The sequence below is a fragment of the Zeus faber genome, assembly GCF_960531495.2.
Source record: "Zeus faber genome assembly, chromosome: 12".
Lineage (NCBI taxonomy): Eukaryota > Metazoa > Chordata > Actinopteri > Zeiformes > Zeidae > Zeus > Zeus faber.
The window spans coordinates 11,396,054-11,416,492 of NC_137196.1; the positions used below are offsets into that span (position 1 = coordinate 11,396,054).

General features: G+C 43.5%; 1 protein-coding gene across 1 annotated transcript in view; it reads right to left on the reverse strand.

The window, feature by feature from the left end:
* The window catches only part of ece2a (endothelin converting enzyme 2a), an 85,539-nt gene extending 67,346 nt beyond the window's left edge, over positions 1-18,193 (reverse strand). The window contains exon 1 of the mRNA XM_080010797.1: positions 17,929-18,193. Coding sequence (XP_079866923.1) covers positions 17,929-18,088 — 160 coding nt within the window. The 5' untranslated portion in view covers positions 18,089-18,193. The remainder of the gene's footprint in view (positions 1-17,928) is intronic.
* Between the last annotated feature and the right edge of the window lie 2,246 nt (positions 18,194-20,439).

Consider the following 20,439-nt stretch of genomic DNA (forward strand, 5'->3'; position numbering starts at 1 on the left):
ACTCGGTCACACACACACACACACACACACACACACACACACACACACACCGAGCAACTATTTTATCAACTGGAGGTTGTATAAGATAATCAGTCTATTGAGTCACAGAGGAAAGCATATTGTACTAAAAATAGTGAAGGCAATCCCAACATAAAAATAAATCGAGTTTTGTGCATCTTTAAGCCTGGGTGGGTGGTCACATAATGTTGTGAATTTTAAATAAATAACACTCATTTTGGAGATTTGTTTTCCAGTTCATTCATATTAAGTCTTGATGAGGAATGTTTATAGGATGTAGTGTTTTTTAACTGACTTTGAGCAACAATTTGAAACAACGACTTGTAAGGCACATATGCACACACACTTACGCAGAGTGTAAAACTGACTGTGTCAAGTGGACAAAGCACACAAGCAGAAAGCTTGGGAATGTGCATTTTACTCCCGTAGTTGAGTTACAGTAAGTTAACTTGGACAAGTGAAATAAATGAAATTTTAGTTTCGCAATTACATGCAATGAGACACCGTGAAAAGATGAGCCTTCCAACAGAGCTCAATGCGGGAAGGGCATAGGTTTGGTTTTGACATTGGTACCTTTACCTCATTTGTTACCACATGCCCACACTCAAACCCTCTATCTCTGTCTTTAGATTGTAGATAATGTCAAAATCACAGCCCAGATATCGTTTATAAATGGAATAGTCAATACAATATCTATACTAAGCTTCCTAGCATTATTAAAGAAATAAAATTCCTATTTCCTAATAAATGTTAGTTCCTCTTTTCTATGGCTAGAATATGGCTGAATGAGCACGCCATTACAGAAGCCTTCTTTAAACTTTGATCAATTCCACACTTGTGTGTGCCTTGTGTGTGCCTCATCAAGTGTGCAAATGCACACTTGATGAGGCACTGGTGTCGGCAGTAACTTGTACTGGGGAATGTGCCAGCCAGTATCCAGCCCCATCTCTGCCTTGCCATCACCGCAGAGAGGCTACTGAGAAATCCTCCCCTCTGTGTTTCAGAATCCCCAAAAACCCGCCGAGGAAAATACTCAAACCTGCTGCCTGCTCATCTTATGAATGCATTGGGAACAAGATTAAGACCCAAAAAAAAAAAAGGCCAAAACGGAGGGAGGTTTGTAGCGGGGAAGGGCAGTTCTCAGAAAGATGGAGAATGTGCCTGGCGAGGGTGAGGCCCACTGCCAAAAAAAAGTGGTTACATCATCGCAGGTCAACAAGGCGAAGTGTAATCATGATAGAGATGAGATGAATAGGGGAGATGTGGAGGGGCGCAGGAGGGGAGGACCAGATGGCGACTCCTTAAGATGAAAAGATTCACTCGCACACACAATTAATGATACAAGTAGAAATTAGCATGCACACAAATAATACGCACAATAAACCCAACACAACGCGCACATATTTATACGGACACATGCCGAACTGGCAGATCGGTGACAGAAATTTAACAGAGCGTGGACTGGCATACAGGACTGGTTAGTAAATCGAAACCCCGTTTGGTCGCGTCAAACATCCATCGCTCATGAAAACATGAGGCCTCTCTGTAGAGCAGCGAAGAAACTTGTCCATCCTCATCCTCCCCTCCTCTGTCCGTCCACTCACCCATCCACGACTCCCTCCCTCCCCTCCCCTCCACCATCCCTTCATCCTCCCCTCCTCTCCTGCTAATGCGAGACGTTATGTAACCCGAGCAGGAGACTCCAAGGAGAGAGGGGTGTGCCAGGGAGGGAGGGAGGGAGGGAGAAGCCCAAAAAGCTCCCAAAGGTACAGAGAAAGACACGGAAAGAGAGAGGGACGAAGAGAAGCATTTTACGAAGGAAAATAATCAGGCGAGCTGCAACAGAGAGAGAAAGAGGAGGTGTGGTAGGCATGTGGACTGTCGCCATGAGTCGTGAGGAGTCTTTTAGATATAAAAAAAAAAATTTAATCTAAAGGGAGGTAGGTAGCAACAGAAAGACAGACAAACAACGCACAATAAGAAAGAAAGAGCCAGGAACATTTTAAAGGCAGATAACGGGAGTGAGTTTGAGATGCGGCAGACGGAAGACATCACACTAATACATGAAATAACTTGAGTCGGGCGAAGGAATAATATAAGGAGGAAGGCACATCATACGATGTCAAACGATGAGAGAGACAAAGGGTGGTCAAAGACAACAAGGAGAAGAGGTTCTGGGTGTGTTCCGGATTTTTTACCCTGCTTCTCCTTGTCACTGATATAACGAAGACAGCACTTTGAGTGACAGAGAAAGCTAAATATTGCAACACGCGTCATCAAATAGTCATCATAGCAGCACTCATCAGCTTGCATCCAGCTCAGTAAGCAGCATCCTGCCAAAGCGAGTGCATTTATCATCCAGGCATAATGCCTAAAGCCGGGGTCCGCTGGGACTCTGGGGCCGCTGAAGCTGAGCGTTAAGTCTTGTAGCGGGGACCGAGGAGCCTTGTCACAGTTGCGACGAGCACGGCCACGCGGCTAACCAAATAGGAGCGATGACGGCATGCGTCTCACGCATCACTCTCAAATGTCTTGAAGTGGTCGATGCACTCTTTATGCATGAGGTGTTGCATTTAATCTCACGATCTGGCAAAAGCGTCCCGATGTGGCATTTGTCAAAATAAGGGGGGAGCTCATTCTGCGGTGACTTAAAGTGGCCGGGGTGACATTCTTGCAAGGTGCCAAGAATTCAATGTTGTTTGTTGCTTTTAGGAAGTTTTTTTTCCCGCCTGTCTGAGGATATGGGGTTTGGTGGAGGATGGTTCGATGGATGCGGGCCTGTAAAGCTCTTTCAGACTGAGTGTGAAACGAGGTCATACAAATAAGCTGGACTCGACTGAACATGAGATCATCACCTTGATGCTGGCTGACCTGCATCGTGCAGTGATGCTGCATGTTTTTATCTCCCATTGGGCTCCGTTCTGAGCATCGCACTGTTCCTCCATCGCTCATTTTGACAACACACCGAGAAACAACACCTTCTTGTTAGAAACCACATAAATAAATAAATGAATACGGACAAACTTAGCCCGACAATGCTTTTCCGAATAAATATTGTCTTAGTAGCCATGGCAATAGACGCAAGAAGGGACTCCCGTTGGTTGCTTTGAGGAGTCTTTCACTCCAACATAAGAATGGGAAGGATTGCTGGAAAAAAAAAAAAAACATTTAAAATAAATAATCAAAAATAGTGTTTTAGCTTAAATAGAGCCTCCGTGGATTTAGTGCCTCAGTGCTCTCCCTTTCCGTCAGACGTGTTGTCCTTGTCCGTCTCTCGTATGTGAGTTTGTTTTTTGTAAGTTGGGTGGAAGGGTTTGATAGGTCTGAGGGCATTTTGGAGCCCTGCCCTTCTCAGGTTAATATGGTAAGGACATCATAGACAACAGCGGACCATCTGCTATCTGATCCTCGGTACAGGGTAATATAGGACACACACACACACACACACACACACACACACACACACACACACACACACACACACACACACACACACACACACACACACACACACACACACACACACACACACACACACACACACACACACACACACAGACAGACACAATTCCGCTACAGCGGTGCTAGTTAATCCTAGCAGTAGTGCAGAAGATAATCCTCCAGCTGAACGTGAGGTTCTTCCTGTAATCAAAATATTTATTTCTCTCATCCGTTCATCCCCGCTGTCCTGCTTAAAACCACTGGGCGGAAACAAGGAGTGTGAAACAGTTCAGAGCACATCGAGGGAGTCAGTTTGGCTCATACAGTACGGCTACATTTTTTTAAATCTTTTTTTTTTTTTTTTTTTAAGGAAGAGCAGAATACACAGCACGCACAAATCTAACTCCATAACCCTACGGTCTCCGAAGGTGATGCTGTCACTGAACAAAATGTTCCACTGCAAAATTTTAAAGCTACACTGTGCAAAAATGCTGTTTCCATAACCAGCCCCAAAAAACAAACTTCCCTCAATAAAAAAAAAAATAGGATGAAACAAACAACTTATTTGAATGTTCTTTGCAATACAATTGCAAGAAGGTCTTGAAAGTTAGTCGGCAAAAAAAAAGATACATACAGAATCTCCCCCAGTATCTTCCACTGTTTGATTTACTCTCGCTATTTCATTCAGTGACGCATTTGGTCTTTGTATGTGCAAATAACAGAAAGGCGCCAACGGCACTACAGAGAGAAGGGCGTGTTTGTTTGGATCTCACTTAGGGCCATTGTGATTCGTCAACATCCCCAATTACGTCGCCGTGATGAATGAGTTGGTTTGGATATTCTGAGTCATTTCTAATTACAAAGAGACTGAGACGTGTGTCAGGCGCCACATCCCCCCGATTGCTCTTCAGTGGGACAACTCAGAGTAACCTGGGGATGCATCATACTTTTTTCGCAAATAGATGGTGTCTGACTCACAAAAAAAAAGCTGTCACGCTGCCACGGCTGACAGCTTGATTTTTTTTTACTGTTTTGAGAATGTTCTACTGTCATCTCTGCAGGACTCTTGGGAATCATTTCTTTAATAATTAAATGAATAATTTGATTAATGTTTTGTATGGGTTTTCAGTTGGTTTGGTTTATGTGGCTGTAGAAGTGTGTTGAGGGGGGGGGGGGGAGTCATACGCAATATAGGAATCCCAATATAATGAACGCTGACATAATAGTCATAATATTGTTATGATATTTTCTATTTGTTATATCATCTACATTTTCATCTGTCCTGTTTTTTTTTTTTGCAAATTGTAATTGTTTCATCCTGGGCTTAACTAGCAGGCTGCTATTGTTACTGAAATAAAGCAAGTAAAATTGTCCAATTTACACTATTTTTTTCAAATGTATGATCTTTAATAATCAATAATATAATCAATAGATTAATAATTCCTAGCTGAAATAGTTTGTCATCCAAGTCAACCAGGAACAATTACATATGCCATTACACATTTATATGACGCTGTGTTTGTGAGACAAGAAATCCTTACAGGAGGAAAGTAAACAAGTTAACGATGTATTACGTGTTTTTCAGTTTTTGGCTTGTATGTAGATAAGGTTAGGATTCAGTTGCCTACTTTTTCACTTGTGTCACACAAACATCGACAGATATGTCAAAGATGTGTTTTTACGTGTCAGTTTTCCAAAGCCCTGTTATGGTAACTTAGTCAAAGGGGCGGATAAGCCAGCATTTTATTGTAAACTGTTTATCTCACAATCCTATCTGTCGCTTTGCATCACCAAGGTGATGGCGGAATAACTCCTCAAATATGTGTGTGTTTGTGCGAGCGCGCGTGCGTGCGACTTTGAGACAGGGAGAATGAGCAGAGTGGAGAGGCAAATAGAGTTATGTAAGAATACCACGACCAAGCCGAACTAATTCAGTCATGCATGCAATATAAGAAGTGAGCGATGCAGAGAGACAGAGACTGTGGAGAAATAAAGGATTTTGTGGATTGACATCAAGTTGGAAGAGCGGTGAGAGGGGAACAGAGTATCACAGGCAGATGGGCAGAGGGACAGACGGTACAACAAACAAAGCGGACAGAAAAAATTAAAATTAAAATTAAAACAAATTCCCTCAGGAGGCAGGACAAGCAGTCGGCCCAAAGGAGAGACGGACACGCGGGCTGATATGAAGACACAGATGGGGCTCTGCAGGTCTGTAGTCTCCGCCTGCAGCATTACAAACATCATTATGTAAGACAGCCAGGGACCCCCACAAAACGAAGCCATCGCTTTCTTCAAAAAAGAAAAAATGAAATAAATCCCATTGGTCTCACACACACACACACACACACACACACACACACACACACACACACACACACACACACACACACACACACACACACACACACACACACACACACACACACACACACACACACAGAGCAGAGGATGAGGAAGGGATTTGGGTAGATGAATAGGAAAGATAGAGCAGGTTAAAGATAAGGTCATTAAAAAGGAGAAGGAGAAGAGTGAGACGGCAAGAGAGGGAGAGAAAGCGAAAAGATGATGACATTGTGCAACTACCATGGGTGTGGTCACTGTGGAACATGGTGTTCGGTGAGAATCTTCTAATTTGTCTACTGTGAGGGAAAAATGATTACGATCAACTATTTTGAATGAGGACAAAGGCCTCTACCTCCAAAAGGGGGTTTGAAAACATTTGTGTCTGCCCCCCCAGAAACCCCCCAGAGTTATGTAAAGAGAAATGTTTTTGCTGAGGGACACTCCGGGGAAACTGCATTGTCATGCAACCCCCATTCTGCCAGGTCAAGGTTGCAAGTACCTGTTATTTACATTCTAGGAAGGGGGGGCACCCAGGAAGACAGTTAGGGGGGAGGCAGACTCGTCGGAGACCTCTAACCCAAACTACACCCTGTTTCTTCTGTATAAAGCCTCCTGTCTTTCTCTGTGATATTAGAATGATCCCAGCGCTGCTTTGGAGCAGAACTGAATCTTTCTCTTTATTCTGCAGAATAAATAATCTTGGATATTCTCAGTTTTGTCTTCTTGTAGCGGGCAGATTAACCTCACCAATCATTGCGGAAGAATTTCCTTCACACTACCCAAATATCTTTAAGTAAGTTTCCCTGCAATGAGTCAATAGGGGGAAAAGGCTGCCATTACCTCTGAACCATAATTACATGATTGTTGCTTGTGTTAATTACATGGGCACATAAGCTTTTTATTTTTAAAGACTGAATCTGTGCATAGCTGGTAATAATGTATGTGAAGGCATCAATCCACTCCAGTCAACTCCAATTTTTCAACTATGTTGTTCAGAAGCCTGCAGCCATATTTGAGAATCATCTTCTACCTTTTGGCACACTATTACAAGTATTTTTGGTATTACTATAACAATCCGCTGTACTAATTGTCAGGAACAAGCAGAGAAACTACGGCTGCAATTTCTTGGCATGATAATGATGAATTATGATAAGGCTCACCCGTCCACACGCAGGTGGAGGGAGGATTGCAGGTTCATTGCATCAGTGCCGATACAAGAAGACTTGCATGCGTAGAGGACATCACTGACGCTGACACACACACACACACACACACACACACACACACACACACACACACACACACACACACACACACACACCTATTAGCGAGCTGGCAGGGTTTCCCCATTTTTCCAAGCGAGGCTCATAGGTTAATGACGCTGCTGAGAACGGTGTCTCTCACTCTGCGACAGATACAGAAAGCAGGGAAATTGCAATACGTGTATGAATATGTATGTAAATCCTTTCTACTGGTATTACTAACTTATCATATGCACACGTATACACTGACAGGTTTGTCATGTCATGTGTACGTATAGCCTTCCCGCCTCGTGTCTTGACCCTGATTAGAGTGAGACTACACTGTAACCCAAAATCCACAGGCTCAGACAGCAGAAAATACTGACGCATTGATGACACAACTTCAAACAATCCACAGGGGCTGCCTTGGGCATACACAGCTCTGGGTTTTCCTGACCTAGTCTTGGATTAACAATAGCGCTTTAGAGCCCTGGTGGAATAAAAAAAAAAGAAAAAAAAAAAAGAGCATTATAATGCGGGAGACTAATGGCAACGCCATATGTGCCCTCATATTCTCACAAACTTCACATCTGAATTGTTCAGCCTCCCATGTACATTCAGACCTATAACATCAACCTTTTTGTTCCTGTGGTCTTTGTCCACGGACAAAGGGCCGCACAGAACGACATGGTGATTTACAGGGCACTGGCTTTTTACTACAACTGGCACACACGGTTGCATGCGAGAGAGCACAGTACATGTGCTTTTATGTGCCGTTACACACTGGGACTGAAAAAGAGATTCCCATATTGGTGTAATTAACAGAAAAGCAGTACTCGACTGAATTACTTTATGTCTTGTATGGAACACTAAGCGAGTCTGAGGGTATTGAGGGACACATTTAAACTTTCTTACTACCCAGAGAGAGAGAGAGAACACAGAAAAGTGTGGCGAGGCAAAGCAGTGTGATGCCAAACCAAGCGATGCAAGCAAGGAAGGCTTGGTAAATGCCAATGTCCGACCTCTCCCTAGGCTCAGCAAACACACACCCTTGATAAAGAAAATCAGTAACCGCTGTTTGAATCAAAAAATATGTATTAGAAGAATTCACAACATTAATGTCAAGTTTAAAACCTGACAGAAAAATAACAGTTTTAGACTCTTTCCCCTTCTTGTAGCCACTTTCTCCATATGGTTATCTCCCTCTATAGAGTGTATATCAAATTGTGCATGTGTAACGACATGATCATCATAATATTACAGTAAACTCATTGACATCATGTATGACTCAATTAGCAGCGCACAGGCACTGGCAAGCCGGCAGACACACATCTGCAGCCCACAGCACTCACAGTATAATCAGGTGTGTGTCATCACTGACGTTATTGTCCCTTGTTCCCTTTTCTTTCTAGGCTGCACATTGGAGTGAATTTCCTTTTTTATAAATAATTCACATGTTCAGGGCTGGTTACCTCCGCCAGAGGTCCTTCGTGGAAGGCGCACGCAGAGAACACTGCTGGGCTTTTATACTGTAGTTGGCACATTGTCCGTTGCATGCAGAGGTCCTAGAGGGGGTTTAAACTGATGTCCTGCTCAGCATCTTATGTGTAATGTGTAATTACTCTCCCTCATTGAAGACTGTCTAAAAAGAAACTTCACATGAATACCAACCATACCTTTGATTTGTAAACTGCACACTAACTTTACAATGACCCTGTTAATTAACAATAAAATCACCAAACCTGAGTGAGCTGTTCGCATACACTATTTTGTCTCTGCGTCAAAAAGTAATTGGAAGACTTTGAATTTCATGTCTGACTTGTGCTGCAGATAAATTTTGGCCAACACACACAGATTTTGCTTCCTACACATTCCTTCCTACTTGAGCTGCTTCTACCCCCTCCCCCCAGCTAATTTCCATCAGGTAATGAGCTCACAGCTAAAAGGTGCAATAGATCCTTGATGCACCACCTCTAAGGTGGTGCATTACCTTGTGGGGTGGGACAATCGTTTCCCCAGGGTCCTGGGAGATGCAGAGCCAGACTCTCATGCATGTTCAAGGGTCAACATCAAACACTCATGTGTTCCATGCCAATCGGTTGATCCTCTAGAGCACCTTGTGTAGACATCAAATCAGAATAGAAGAAATTCATATTCAAAAAATGTATTTCAGGTGAAAACAGTTTGCTGAGGAATGGCTGTTAATTGTTACTGAACGAGAGAGAGAGAGAGAGAGCGAGAGATTATATAGGTAGTGGAGGTTCCCATTGGCTCCTCAACCATTGCTGCCACTGGTCCAGGTATTCTGCTCGATGTAATTGGAGGAGACGGAGACACAGACACAGCTCTGCAAATGGAAGACAGCAATCTCTCCTCTATGATTATACATTCTATTCATTTCTATGCTTCCTTCAAACCTGTCGCCATCCCCTAGCAATGCCTCCCCCCTTCACTCCACCAGTCATTCTCATTCATTCCCCCACTACTCTCTCCCCCTTTCTCCCAGCTACATTCAGCCTCCACCCCTATCCGCTCTCTCGGGGTCCCTCTCTTTATTTTTCATTCACATTCTGCGGCTGTGAGGCTCATTCATAAGCAGCACCAGTCCTTACAGCAGCAAAAAGAGAGGGGGGGTTGCCCCTACGGACTTACAGACTGTTGTCTGGTGAGGGCTCCCTGAAAGCAGCCAATCAGGGTTTTGGTGGGTGGAGGTAGGATTGCGGGGGGGGGGGGTATAATCCACATGCCTCATCGCCTCTTTCTTCCACCACCACCCCATACATGGATTCACATCCTATCTTTTCATTCATTCCACTCCTCCATTCAGACAGCACACCTCATCCGTCAACCTGCGATTTTTGTGGTTTAGATGTTTGTGTGTGCGTATTGTGCATCTCGGTACAAACATGCTGTGTCGCACAGAAACCCATAGAGAGAGCGTGCGTGCGTGTCTGTTGTTACCAATAGCCATTTCCCTCTGATGCTGGGCAGAGGACACTGCGGACAAAACAACCTCCAACGCTCTCATTCATACAGCGGTCCCATCCATCACTCTGCAGACACCCTGACAATTACAACATCCCATAAGATGACATAATTTGACATCACCCCCCTCAACTAAAATCCCCACATGGTCACTTGTACCCTTAATAAGACATGTAAATCCAATTCTGTATGCAAGTCCACGGCACCAGTTTTGATTAAGAGCATAATCCCACACAGGGCCTCAGACCCCTCTGGGACCATGCAATCGTTAAGAAAACTGGGCCACTGTTAAATACATGAAACCAATGTATTCCTTCTTCGTGTCTGTGAATGAGCTGGTGGACCGGAGGCGGCAGAAATTAGGGCAGTGACACGGGAGGACAGAGCTGATAGGAGTCATATCTGATTTGATGTGCTCCGCCTCCCCAGGCGGCAGGAAGGAAGCTCTGCGATCAATAAAAGGAAGGGCAAGCGTGAAAATGGCCAAAGCCCAGGCCCTATTGTTCCCCTGAAGGCTGCCTCTTATCAGCCCGAGATCCGCAACCTCTCTCTGGTCCAACTGGGAGAGGGAGGAATTGCAGGCAGGCATTCAGCTGTATGTGTGGATGGGGTTTGAGATGTGAAAATAAGGAATAAAATAAAATAATAATAAATAAATAAACAAATAAAAAATAAAATAAGGAAACGCAGAGGAGGGTCATCCTGGAGATAGAGGGGAGAAGAGGGATGGTATAGATGTGGGGGACATACTGTATAGTTGGTGGAAAATTAAGAACACAGTCTATATATATAGAGTTCAAACAGGGAATGAAATACATTGGGGTGGAAGTTGTTTTGAGTGCCAGGGGATCTGATATGAGCTGGGTCCTCTGCCAGCTCCGAAGAGAAGACTCCTCACTTCCTTACTCCTCTCCTTATCCACTCTACACTATGTTGCCAGTGACTTTCCATCCCACCAGCATTTTGTGTGTGTGCGCGTGTGCGCGCATGTATGTATGTGTACTTCTGACACTACAGAAAAATGGATGCAAGAGACCTTCACCCTTCCTGGTAACAGACACAAAATCCTCTGGCTTCATCCAATAGGTTCCTTCATTGTTACACCTACTGCAGTGTTGCGCACACACACACACACACACACACACACACACACACGTCAAATACGTTGACATAGATGGCCTACAGTAGCTAAGGGGAAGATGAGTGAAATGCAGAGAAGAGCACATGTCTAATGTGTAATGACCAGCAAACAGAGATTAATCACAAGCGATGACTGGAAAGTTCTCTCAGGATATACTGTACATTGACATCATGTGTTTGAAGTGGAAATAAAGCAAGTGAGGCCACCTTAAACCAGCCCAGACAAAAGGATTCTTGCAGGATCAGCTGTAACCCGACAGAAGGTTGACAGGAATCTCCTATGGAAAGTGCTGCTCCTGCAGCCCCACAGACCACCGTAAACACCTCTCTTCTGGCTATATATAGTCACAGCGCTTCTGGACACACAGGTGGAAGTGTTTGATACCCAATACTGACGAATAGTGAAGGACGGGGGAGGCAAATATGAGGCAAATATGTAAGGGAGGGGCAGGGAGGAAGTGGCTGAACTAAGAAGATGTAGGAAGAAGAGAAGCACGTGGGGATAAGAGAGAGTCGGGGTTGAAGGAGAAAGGAGGGAACGATGGGGTTGATGGAAAAGATGTAAAAAGGCAAGGGGGTTTAGACTGTTGCTACATTGGAGAACAGTGATGCAATTCAATGCAATGGTGGTTAGACACTGGGCCATCCACAGGCATACAACAGCTGATGGCAAGCCTGGCTGTCGGCCCCTTGGTGGGGCTTAAGACAATACATGCTGCTAAGGTAACACTTGGTAGTTGCGGGCATCCTGGAGCCTGCCAACAATGTCACTAGGTGAGTAATAAAAGGGAGAAATTTATGATATTTGGGTGAGACAAAGCATAGCGTATTTTAGTTTCGTTCACGTGAACAGGACCGTGTTATGGACTCAATCTGGACTTTGAGGGACATGAGTCTGACTCTGATCTTAGACAGTTCAGACTGTTGATATTATTTGAAGACCAGTCAAATCCACACCTTCTCTTCAAATTTCCTATTGTTTTATTTAAGTATATAACATAAAATAATACAAAACAAGGAATCTAATTTATTTATTCCTTATCTATTTCTTTATTCCTGTCTCTGAAACAGAAAAATATTGGCTAAGAAGTAATAACAACTTTACTTATATAGCACCTTTCAAAAACAAGTTACAAAGGGCTTTACAATAAAAACAATATTAAAAAATCCAAAAACAAAAAATATAAAACAAGATAAAGTAATATAAATAGTAAAACAAATACCAACAGTTAAGAAAAAAAAACATATGATAAAAGTGGCTCTTAACAAGAGATTTAAAAGAGGATACTGAGTTTGCCTGCCTGAGATCTCCAGGCAGGGAGTTCCACAGGGGCCCGCACAGCAAAGGCCCGGTCACTTTAAGTGACAAGTTCAGATTTTGGAACCATTAGTAGGGCCGTGTTGGAGGAGCTCAGGCAGTGATCAGGCTCATAGGGAGTTTACAGATCATTGATGTGGGCAGGAGCCTGACCATTCAAGGCTTTAAAAACAGGCAGTAAAATGTTTAAATCAATTCTAAAACTCACAGGTAACAAGTGAAGGGCAGAAAGGATTTGTGGAATGTGGTCGCTTCTCTTAGTGTGTGTTAAAAGCCTGGCAGCAGCATTTTGTGTCAACTGCAGTCTTTGGATGTTTCGCCTGCTGATACCAGAATAAAGTGCATTGCAATAGTCCACACAGTTACACACTACAAAAGTATACACAATTATTATGGTATTCAAATCGACTTGCATGTTCTGGTGTCTGCCTTCGCTTGCACTCACCAGCTTACGGTCTTGGATGCGACTCAGGTTTGTTCAACTCTTTGGCCTTGGCTCTGTCGCCCTTTCTTATGTCTTGGTATGACTTTGGTGGTGTTGACTACAACACTGGCACAAGACCATACATTTCTCCTAGAAAGTGGCTTATACTCTTAAAAGCTGAAGCGACGGGGCTTCAAACACCTAAACTGGAAGGTGCTCCTGTCGCATGTGGCCTGATGAGCTGCACAGTTTCACAGCCAATCAAACAATCAAGCTAATTTGAAAAGAATGATTACGGTTACAAGGGAGGCATAGTATCAGCAACAAAAATATGATGTGATTTTACCACACACAAATGCCAGCATGGTGACTCAGTGGTTAGCACTGTTGCCTCGTGGCAGGAAGGTCTGGGTTCGAATCCCAGCCATCCCAGGTCCTTTCTGTATGGAGTTTGCCTGTTCTCCCCCAGTTTGTGTGGCTTTGCACCCACCATCAATGGTAGAGTTAATACTCCTGTCGGTGGCCCTGACCAAGGCACCCTTAGAAAGAGATGATGTTTGTCCGTGGGCGCAGCAGTGCAGCTGCCCACTGCTCCTAGGGTCAAATGCAGAGGACTACTTCTGTTGTAGCCCACTTGTATTATGACAAATAAAGATATTCTATACCGACGCTGACAAAAGAGAAAAAGACATGATGTGTCATGCATCATCTGTCGTTTCAGCCGTCAACTTCCCCTAAGGGAGACATGATATCATGCCTTGTATACCAGGTGTACTGATCTGAACCTAAGGAGGGAACATTATGTGTAGGCAGAGTCTTGCTCAAAGGCAAGGCCCACCTCTCCACTCCCTGCTCTGAAACAAGGTCATTACATCATCATCCCAGCACCTCAGGGGACCAAGGACTGAGCACTGGGATATGTGAACTCATTACATCATTAGCAGTAGCCTCAGGACAGGACACAAAATTGTGAGCTGCAGCTGAATGGCAGGCGAGGGGCTGTGTTGATTTTCGTTAATGCTCTGTATATTTTGCAACACAGACACAGGTAAGTGACTGCTGAGACAATGGCAGGAAACTCACATGGCAGGACACTCACAGGACAGGACACTCACATCAACAGGACTACAGCCAGATCAGTATTGAAGTATTGAGTTTAGTTATAGGGTGTGTTTAGATGGTGCACGTTTACATTTGTAACATTTAGAAGCTGAAACATTGTTCTGAGATTTAAGTTTCTCGTAAATTGTCCTTTTAATGCTGATATTACAGGGGAATATCAGTGCCGTTTATTACATTTCACTGCATATATGTATGAAAGTATGTATATGTATGTGACAAATAAAAATCTTGAATCTTGAATCTTGAAATCCATTTATATTTCTGAACAAGTACACCAACTCAACTGGCACAACATTGTCTATATAATATATGTCTATCTATATATTCCATTTGTCTATATATGCGTTTCAAATACATTTCATTGAAATAACTATGCTGTATATTCTTGAGCCGTTTATAATTATTTTCTTTTTGACTGTTGGACTGCTTATTAGAATGTATGTATTGTGAATTTAGTGTACATCCTACCACTCTCACTCTGTACTTTATGCTTCCCCACTGTGCTGCTACAAGACCTGAATTTCCCCTACGGGGGATCAATGAAGTATTATCTTATTTTATAACCGGAATGAAAAAGATAATGAAAAATGTGTAAGTTATTCCATTTTCAAATCCTACTGCACATCCGTATGAAAATAAGACAACTGAATCAAATACAAAGAAGTCTCCTTGTTTGATGGCCACACCGGTATCTGAATATCTTCAAGTAATTTAGTTCCATTTTAGATTCTCATAACCAAAAGCACCTCAGAATATTATCAGTTAGCCAGGGACCCAGTGCTCTCCTCCAGCAAAAGACCCATCGGCCTACCCTCCTGATACATAATTAGAAAATGAAGATGACAGTTACCATCCAACCTGAATCATTGGGAATTCTGCAATGTTATACTAAAATCATAAAAATATTAAGTATGTTTTGCAGAGTAACACTGTACAGAAGGGTCAGGCGTACACTGTAACGACAGCGAGTGACAACGAGGAGAAAGAGGATAGACAGAAGCAGACTGAAAAGAGGAATAGATGAGCAAAGAAGTGGGTGACGAGTAGGTGGCACGGGAAGCTGAGGTGAAAGGGATGCCTGTCACCCAGACAATGGAGGAACATGAAAGCAGGAACGAGGAGGTTAACAGCTGACAGAGTAGGAGGCTGAGAGAAATGGTGCCACGGGGGAAAAAAAAACCCCAAAAAAAAACAGCCAAGCACGAAGACTGGATGAGAGCGCAGGAAAATCAAAAGGCAAAGGGAGGGCAGAAGTGGGTGAGGACCGCAAGGAGATTGAGCAGAAAGGAGGAGAAATTGCTGCGTATGACACGTGGAGAAGAAGTGAGGCTGGGTGATGGGAACATAAAGGGGAGAGAGAGAAAACCTGATGCAGGCCGTACAAAGAGGGGAAGGAGTGTGGCAAAGCAGGAAAAAAAGCCCAAGGAGAGCGCTGGAGTTAAAACTGTCAACAGGCTGCACCAGAGTGCTCCGGTTTTCCTCACCCATCCTCCCTCCCGCTCTCTGCGCAGTGTAGATTAGTCTAATGGAAATGACCTCCATCTTAGAGCAAAGTGGCCCAAAACTGATTAGTTATTTACCCCCACTGAACACCCTTCCCTCCCGCCAGTCTTTTCTCCATTCCACTCTTCCCTCATTTTCTCTCCTCGCACCTCCCCCTGCCTCGTCTGCATATAAGTCGTGCAGTCCACTGCGGTCGGGCTAATTCAACCTGTCATCTCAGAGAAGCCAATAATCTCTATGATTTGCAGACCTGACAAGTGACGATCTTGCTGGAAGAGGAGTGTGTGGCAAACGCTTTGACGTGAGATGTTGCGGGAGCTGTTCTATTCAACATGTGAGAGAAATCACATGTGTCCAGTTGAATGTAGCCTATAAATACCCCTTTTCTCTGTGCGTATCTGTGGACGAAAAGCAGAGAAGGGAGCGGCACGTGCCAGCAACAGAAATGTACGACTCCATGATTGCTTGAGTGTTTGTCAGCGGGGTCCTTTGAGATGATGAGTGCACTTGAGCATCGCCTGAATGGCACTACTTGGGTATAAAATTAGTATGCAGGAAGGGGTCTGCCTTGGCTTTGCCTGCTGCAGTGTGATGCAGGGGAGATGATCAGTCCGAGTCCTGAGGCCAGCGCACAGGTGCGGTTCCATGGCGCAAATAGCCGAAGTGTCAGTGCCTGCTGTGTGTATGTCTGCTGTCTGTACTTGGAGAACAACAACAAGAGGTACAGTGATGGCAGGTTCTCGCTTTAGCACCATCTTTAAAATAAACAAATAAATAAAAACACTGCGGCAAGCATTTCCGATATATATTCAGATATTGGGGTACAGTGGAATTAATACAGCAAGCAGCTGACTTTATCTATATCGAAATATCGATAAACATGTCGAAGGTGTTATGCAGAGAACTTTGTTAAGTTCTCTGCAAAGCTTCCGAGCTCCCATGTCTGTCGGGGAGAGAATGGGGCTGAATCCAGAAACAGGGAGCTTTCCGCAATCTCAAGAATACCCAACTTCTCCGGCAACCTCTTCGCAACCCCCTCCTCTAACATACACAAACTATAAAACCTGTCACTCCTTGACACAAATTCAACAACACCCCCCCACATCCCAGGCACAAATGGACACACACACTGTTACACTATACATAAACACGGTACACACCAGCAAATATAGACAACTAGAGCCCTCTAGGCTTCTACAAGAACATAGCAACGTATTAAAATTACTTTTAGATGTTGATTTTGTAGCCAATCCGCAAATGGCTTTGTGTGATTACAACCCATCCCATTCTGATGGCCTTTTAATGCAAAGCGCTTTGAGTCAAGTCAAGTCAAGTTTATTTATATAGCCGTTAAACACAATACAGTCTCAAAGGGCTCCGCAAAGTCACAGTCATACGTTTTGTATGAAATGTGCTTTACAAATAAAGGTTATTATAATTATTATTATTATTATTATTATTAGACTTCATATATGCTGTATTTATAACAATCACAATAAAAACAACTTAAAATCAACCTAAAAGGTCCAAAACTGTCTGAAGAATAAGCAAACACTTTATTTAACGGTAATATTATTGCATGCAGCTTTTGAGATCGTCTGGCATATTATTCCTTAAATAAAGCCACAGGCTACATATGTGGATGTCTGCACTGCTCATCTCAGCACTTAAGACAACCGTTATCATATAAGTACAGTAGGATTTAAAGATTTTGAGTTCTGTTAGTGTCAAACGCGAAGTACTTGTTTCCCCCTCATATGAATGGGATTTCAAATAAATAAACGGAACAAAGGGTATATTATCCACGAATAAACCGCATGGGGGGAAAAAAAAAAAGTCGATTGTACGGAGGATGACGTTAAATCCAATTCCTGTCAAGTGCTTATTGTGCTGTGCAGCTGCAACAGCGGTTCTGTGTACACTGTGTACACTTAGGGCGCAGCGACATCTTGCGGGTGGGATAAAATGGGGAGCATTTCAAATTTCAATCTTGACGCTTTCCGATCGCGCGTTTCGGCGACGATTCGTTCACGGCTGGAAAGCAAGCGGGGTCCGTCACGGAGCGCACGCTCGTTTAGTTTTGCGAGACTTGCTGGTACAGTGCAGTAAAGCACACAACGCCGCGTGTTCGTTCCGTGTCTCTGGCACGATGATGCCATGATGATGGCATGATGGTGATTATTGTTTTTGGGTTTTTTTGCCAACAAACAAAACAAAAAGCGGCACTTGAATTTTGTGTTTTGGATAATTACAGTGGCATATGCCCCACTTGCTCCCAGAGTCGCGTCCACCCTCCAGGGTGGAACCAGGGTGGAACCAGGATGGAAAAACAAATTAAAACAATTTAAAAAGTAGATATATATATATAGAAAATAAATAGTTTGACGAACCGAGAACGAGAATGGCGTCATCTTTCTTGAGGTGTTTCTCCAGGAGATGGCTGAATTTGAGAAACTCTCCGCACCAGTCAAAGCGCTCCTCGGTCCTGTAGCGCTCGTCCCAGTAGTGCACGTCCTTGTATCCGGAGTTGTCTTTTGGCAAATGCTCCATGTGTTCTCCGTCTGTTTTAAAAGAGCGAAGCCACGCGGGTGAGAAATCACCCGTTTCAACCCCAAACCCGACTCCAGACGCCGCGGGCCTGCTCCGTCAGCAACGTTAAAGTGTTTCAAGGAAAAGAATGTCATCCAAACAGTTCTCTCGCCGATTTGTAAAATTGGGGGGGGGGGGGAATTAAACGAAGGAGGGAGTAAACAGGCCGGACCAGGATCCGACCACGGAGGCGGCGTTGACGTTACTTATAAAGTTGACGTCTAACTTCTCAAAACTACTTCACCGGATATTGTGTCGAGGTTAAACCTACCTAGTTAATGAAGGGTTTGGGGGGGGGGACAACAAACAAAAAAAACCGCTTTATGCGCCTGTTTCGATGTGGTCGTTTTTGGAGGAACCTCAGGATCAATCGCGCAACGTGTTCAGTGCGCGCTACTCGGGCTGCAGTCAACGCGAATAGACTGGGGTGAAAACACGTGTCGGCGGTTTCAGACCAAAGAAATAAGTAAAAATTAAAAATGCCGGGGAAGCGAAGCGCGAGCGGGTTTCCTGTGTACGTGGGAAAATAAAAGGAAACATCCTGTGCGGCGCTAGTGCTGGGACCGCGTGCTTCCCTGGTTGCTTCCTGTAAACAATAGTTGACGTCGTGGAGAGGCGGAGCGTGGCGCTTTTTATCTGTTTATTTTTATTTTTATTTTATTTTATTTTATTTCATTTCTAATTCAACCCTTTCGTGTAACGGTGAATTTACAACACACACACACACGCACACGCACACGCACACACACAACACCATTCCATAAAGCTATCTTAATTAAGTTGGTTCGACGCGTTTATTACGCCGCTGTTCTCTGCTCTCACGCTCTCCCTGCGCGTCTTATTTCCTTGTCTCCCTCTTTATTCACGTTTAACTTATTTTTGCGTTGTCTTTGCCCCTTGTTGCTCTTCCTAACTCGTAGAACCGTTGCAGAGACGCGTTGTAAAGCCGCGGGTGAGAGCGTGGCTGTGACTTTTCGGGCTTGTAGGCGCGGGGAGTCCTGTTAGGGCTGTGAGCGGCCATAGTTTGAGCTCTTTCAAACCCCTTTTTTTTTATTTTATAACGACATGATTTCACTAATAAAAGGTATGAAAAAGTGAAATAATAAATAACATTAAATATAAAACTTGGGGTTTATCAGATGTCCTAACCAACCCCAAACATCAAAATACTGATGTACTAATTGCATTGCTCCCTTCCGCCTTTTTCGGTGATCCATGGGTTTGACGTCAAGGCCTTTTAAGTGAGATCCTTGTGCTTCCTGTACAAAATCAATCGCTTGAGTTCATGCACCGTGCAGTTTTGGGATGCAGGATATCATCAGTTCAAACCTTTTAACTTTTCAGTGTTGAATTGGCCATTTGTGAGCTCCACATACCCCGTCCAAATTCACTCACGCACATACACACACATTCACACAACTTGTGAAATAATATATGCGCAATAACACTGGTATTACACTGAATATACAGTAATAAGATAGTTAGAATGTAATAATAATTCATATTAATAATTAATGGCCTACATACCCTGTGACATACAGTTGGAATAATACTCTGACAAATGTACTTATTTTAAGTGACTTTGGACAAAAGTGTCGGCAAAATTACATAATGTAATGTATTTTATCTTATTGCGGGTCATATCCATAGATACAAGTCATATATTTCTAAAAACTGCAGAATAAGAAATTTGTCAACCCTAAAATCACACATTGCTAAAATTTTGCCAGAGATATATTGGAAGAGGTGGCCGAAAATGAAAGCCAATTTTATATATATATATATATACACATATACAGTTATGTATATAGAAGGTCCTGGGTTTGATTCCCGCCTGGGGCGCTGTTGGCACCGTGCTCCGGTGGGCTAGCTCCCAATTAGGGGCCTTTCTGTGTGGAGTTTGCATGTTCTCCCCGTGCTCACATGGGGTTTCCTCAATCTTACATCAGTACGGACCCCCACCAAAAACATGCACACATCATCATCTGACCAGCGATGGACATATGCGTCATTGAATGCTGCCCACTGCTCCTGGCTGCCCCCCCACACACACACCATCCAAAACGTGTGTGTGTGTGTGTGTATGCATGTGTTGTAGTGTGGCGTGGCGTTTTATATCTATATCTATATCTATATATATATATATATAATTATTATATATATATATATATATATATATATATATTGCAGTGTGATCACTACAATACTTCAATCGACAGCAGTTTCCTACTTGTATGAAATCAAAAAGGTGAACATGACTACTTCCCATTGCGGCAGAGCCTGTCCGCCTCTTCTAAACACAGCGCTACACC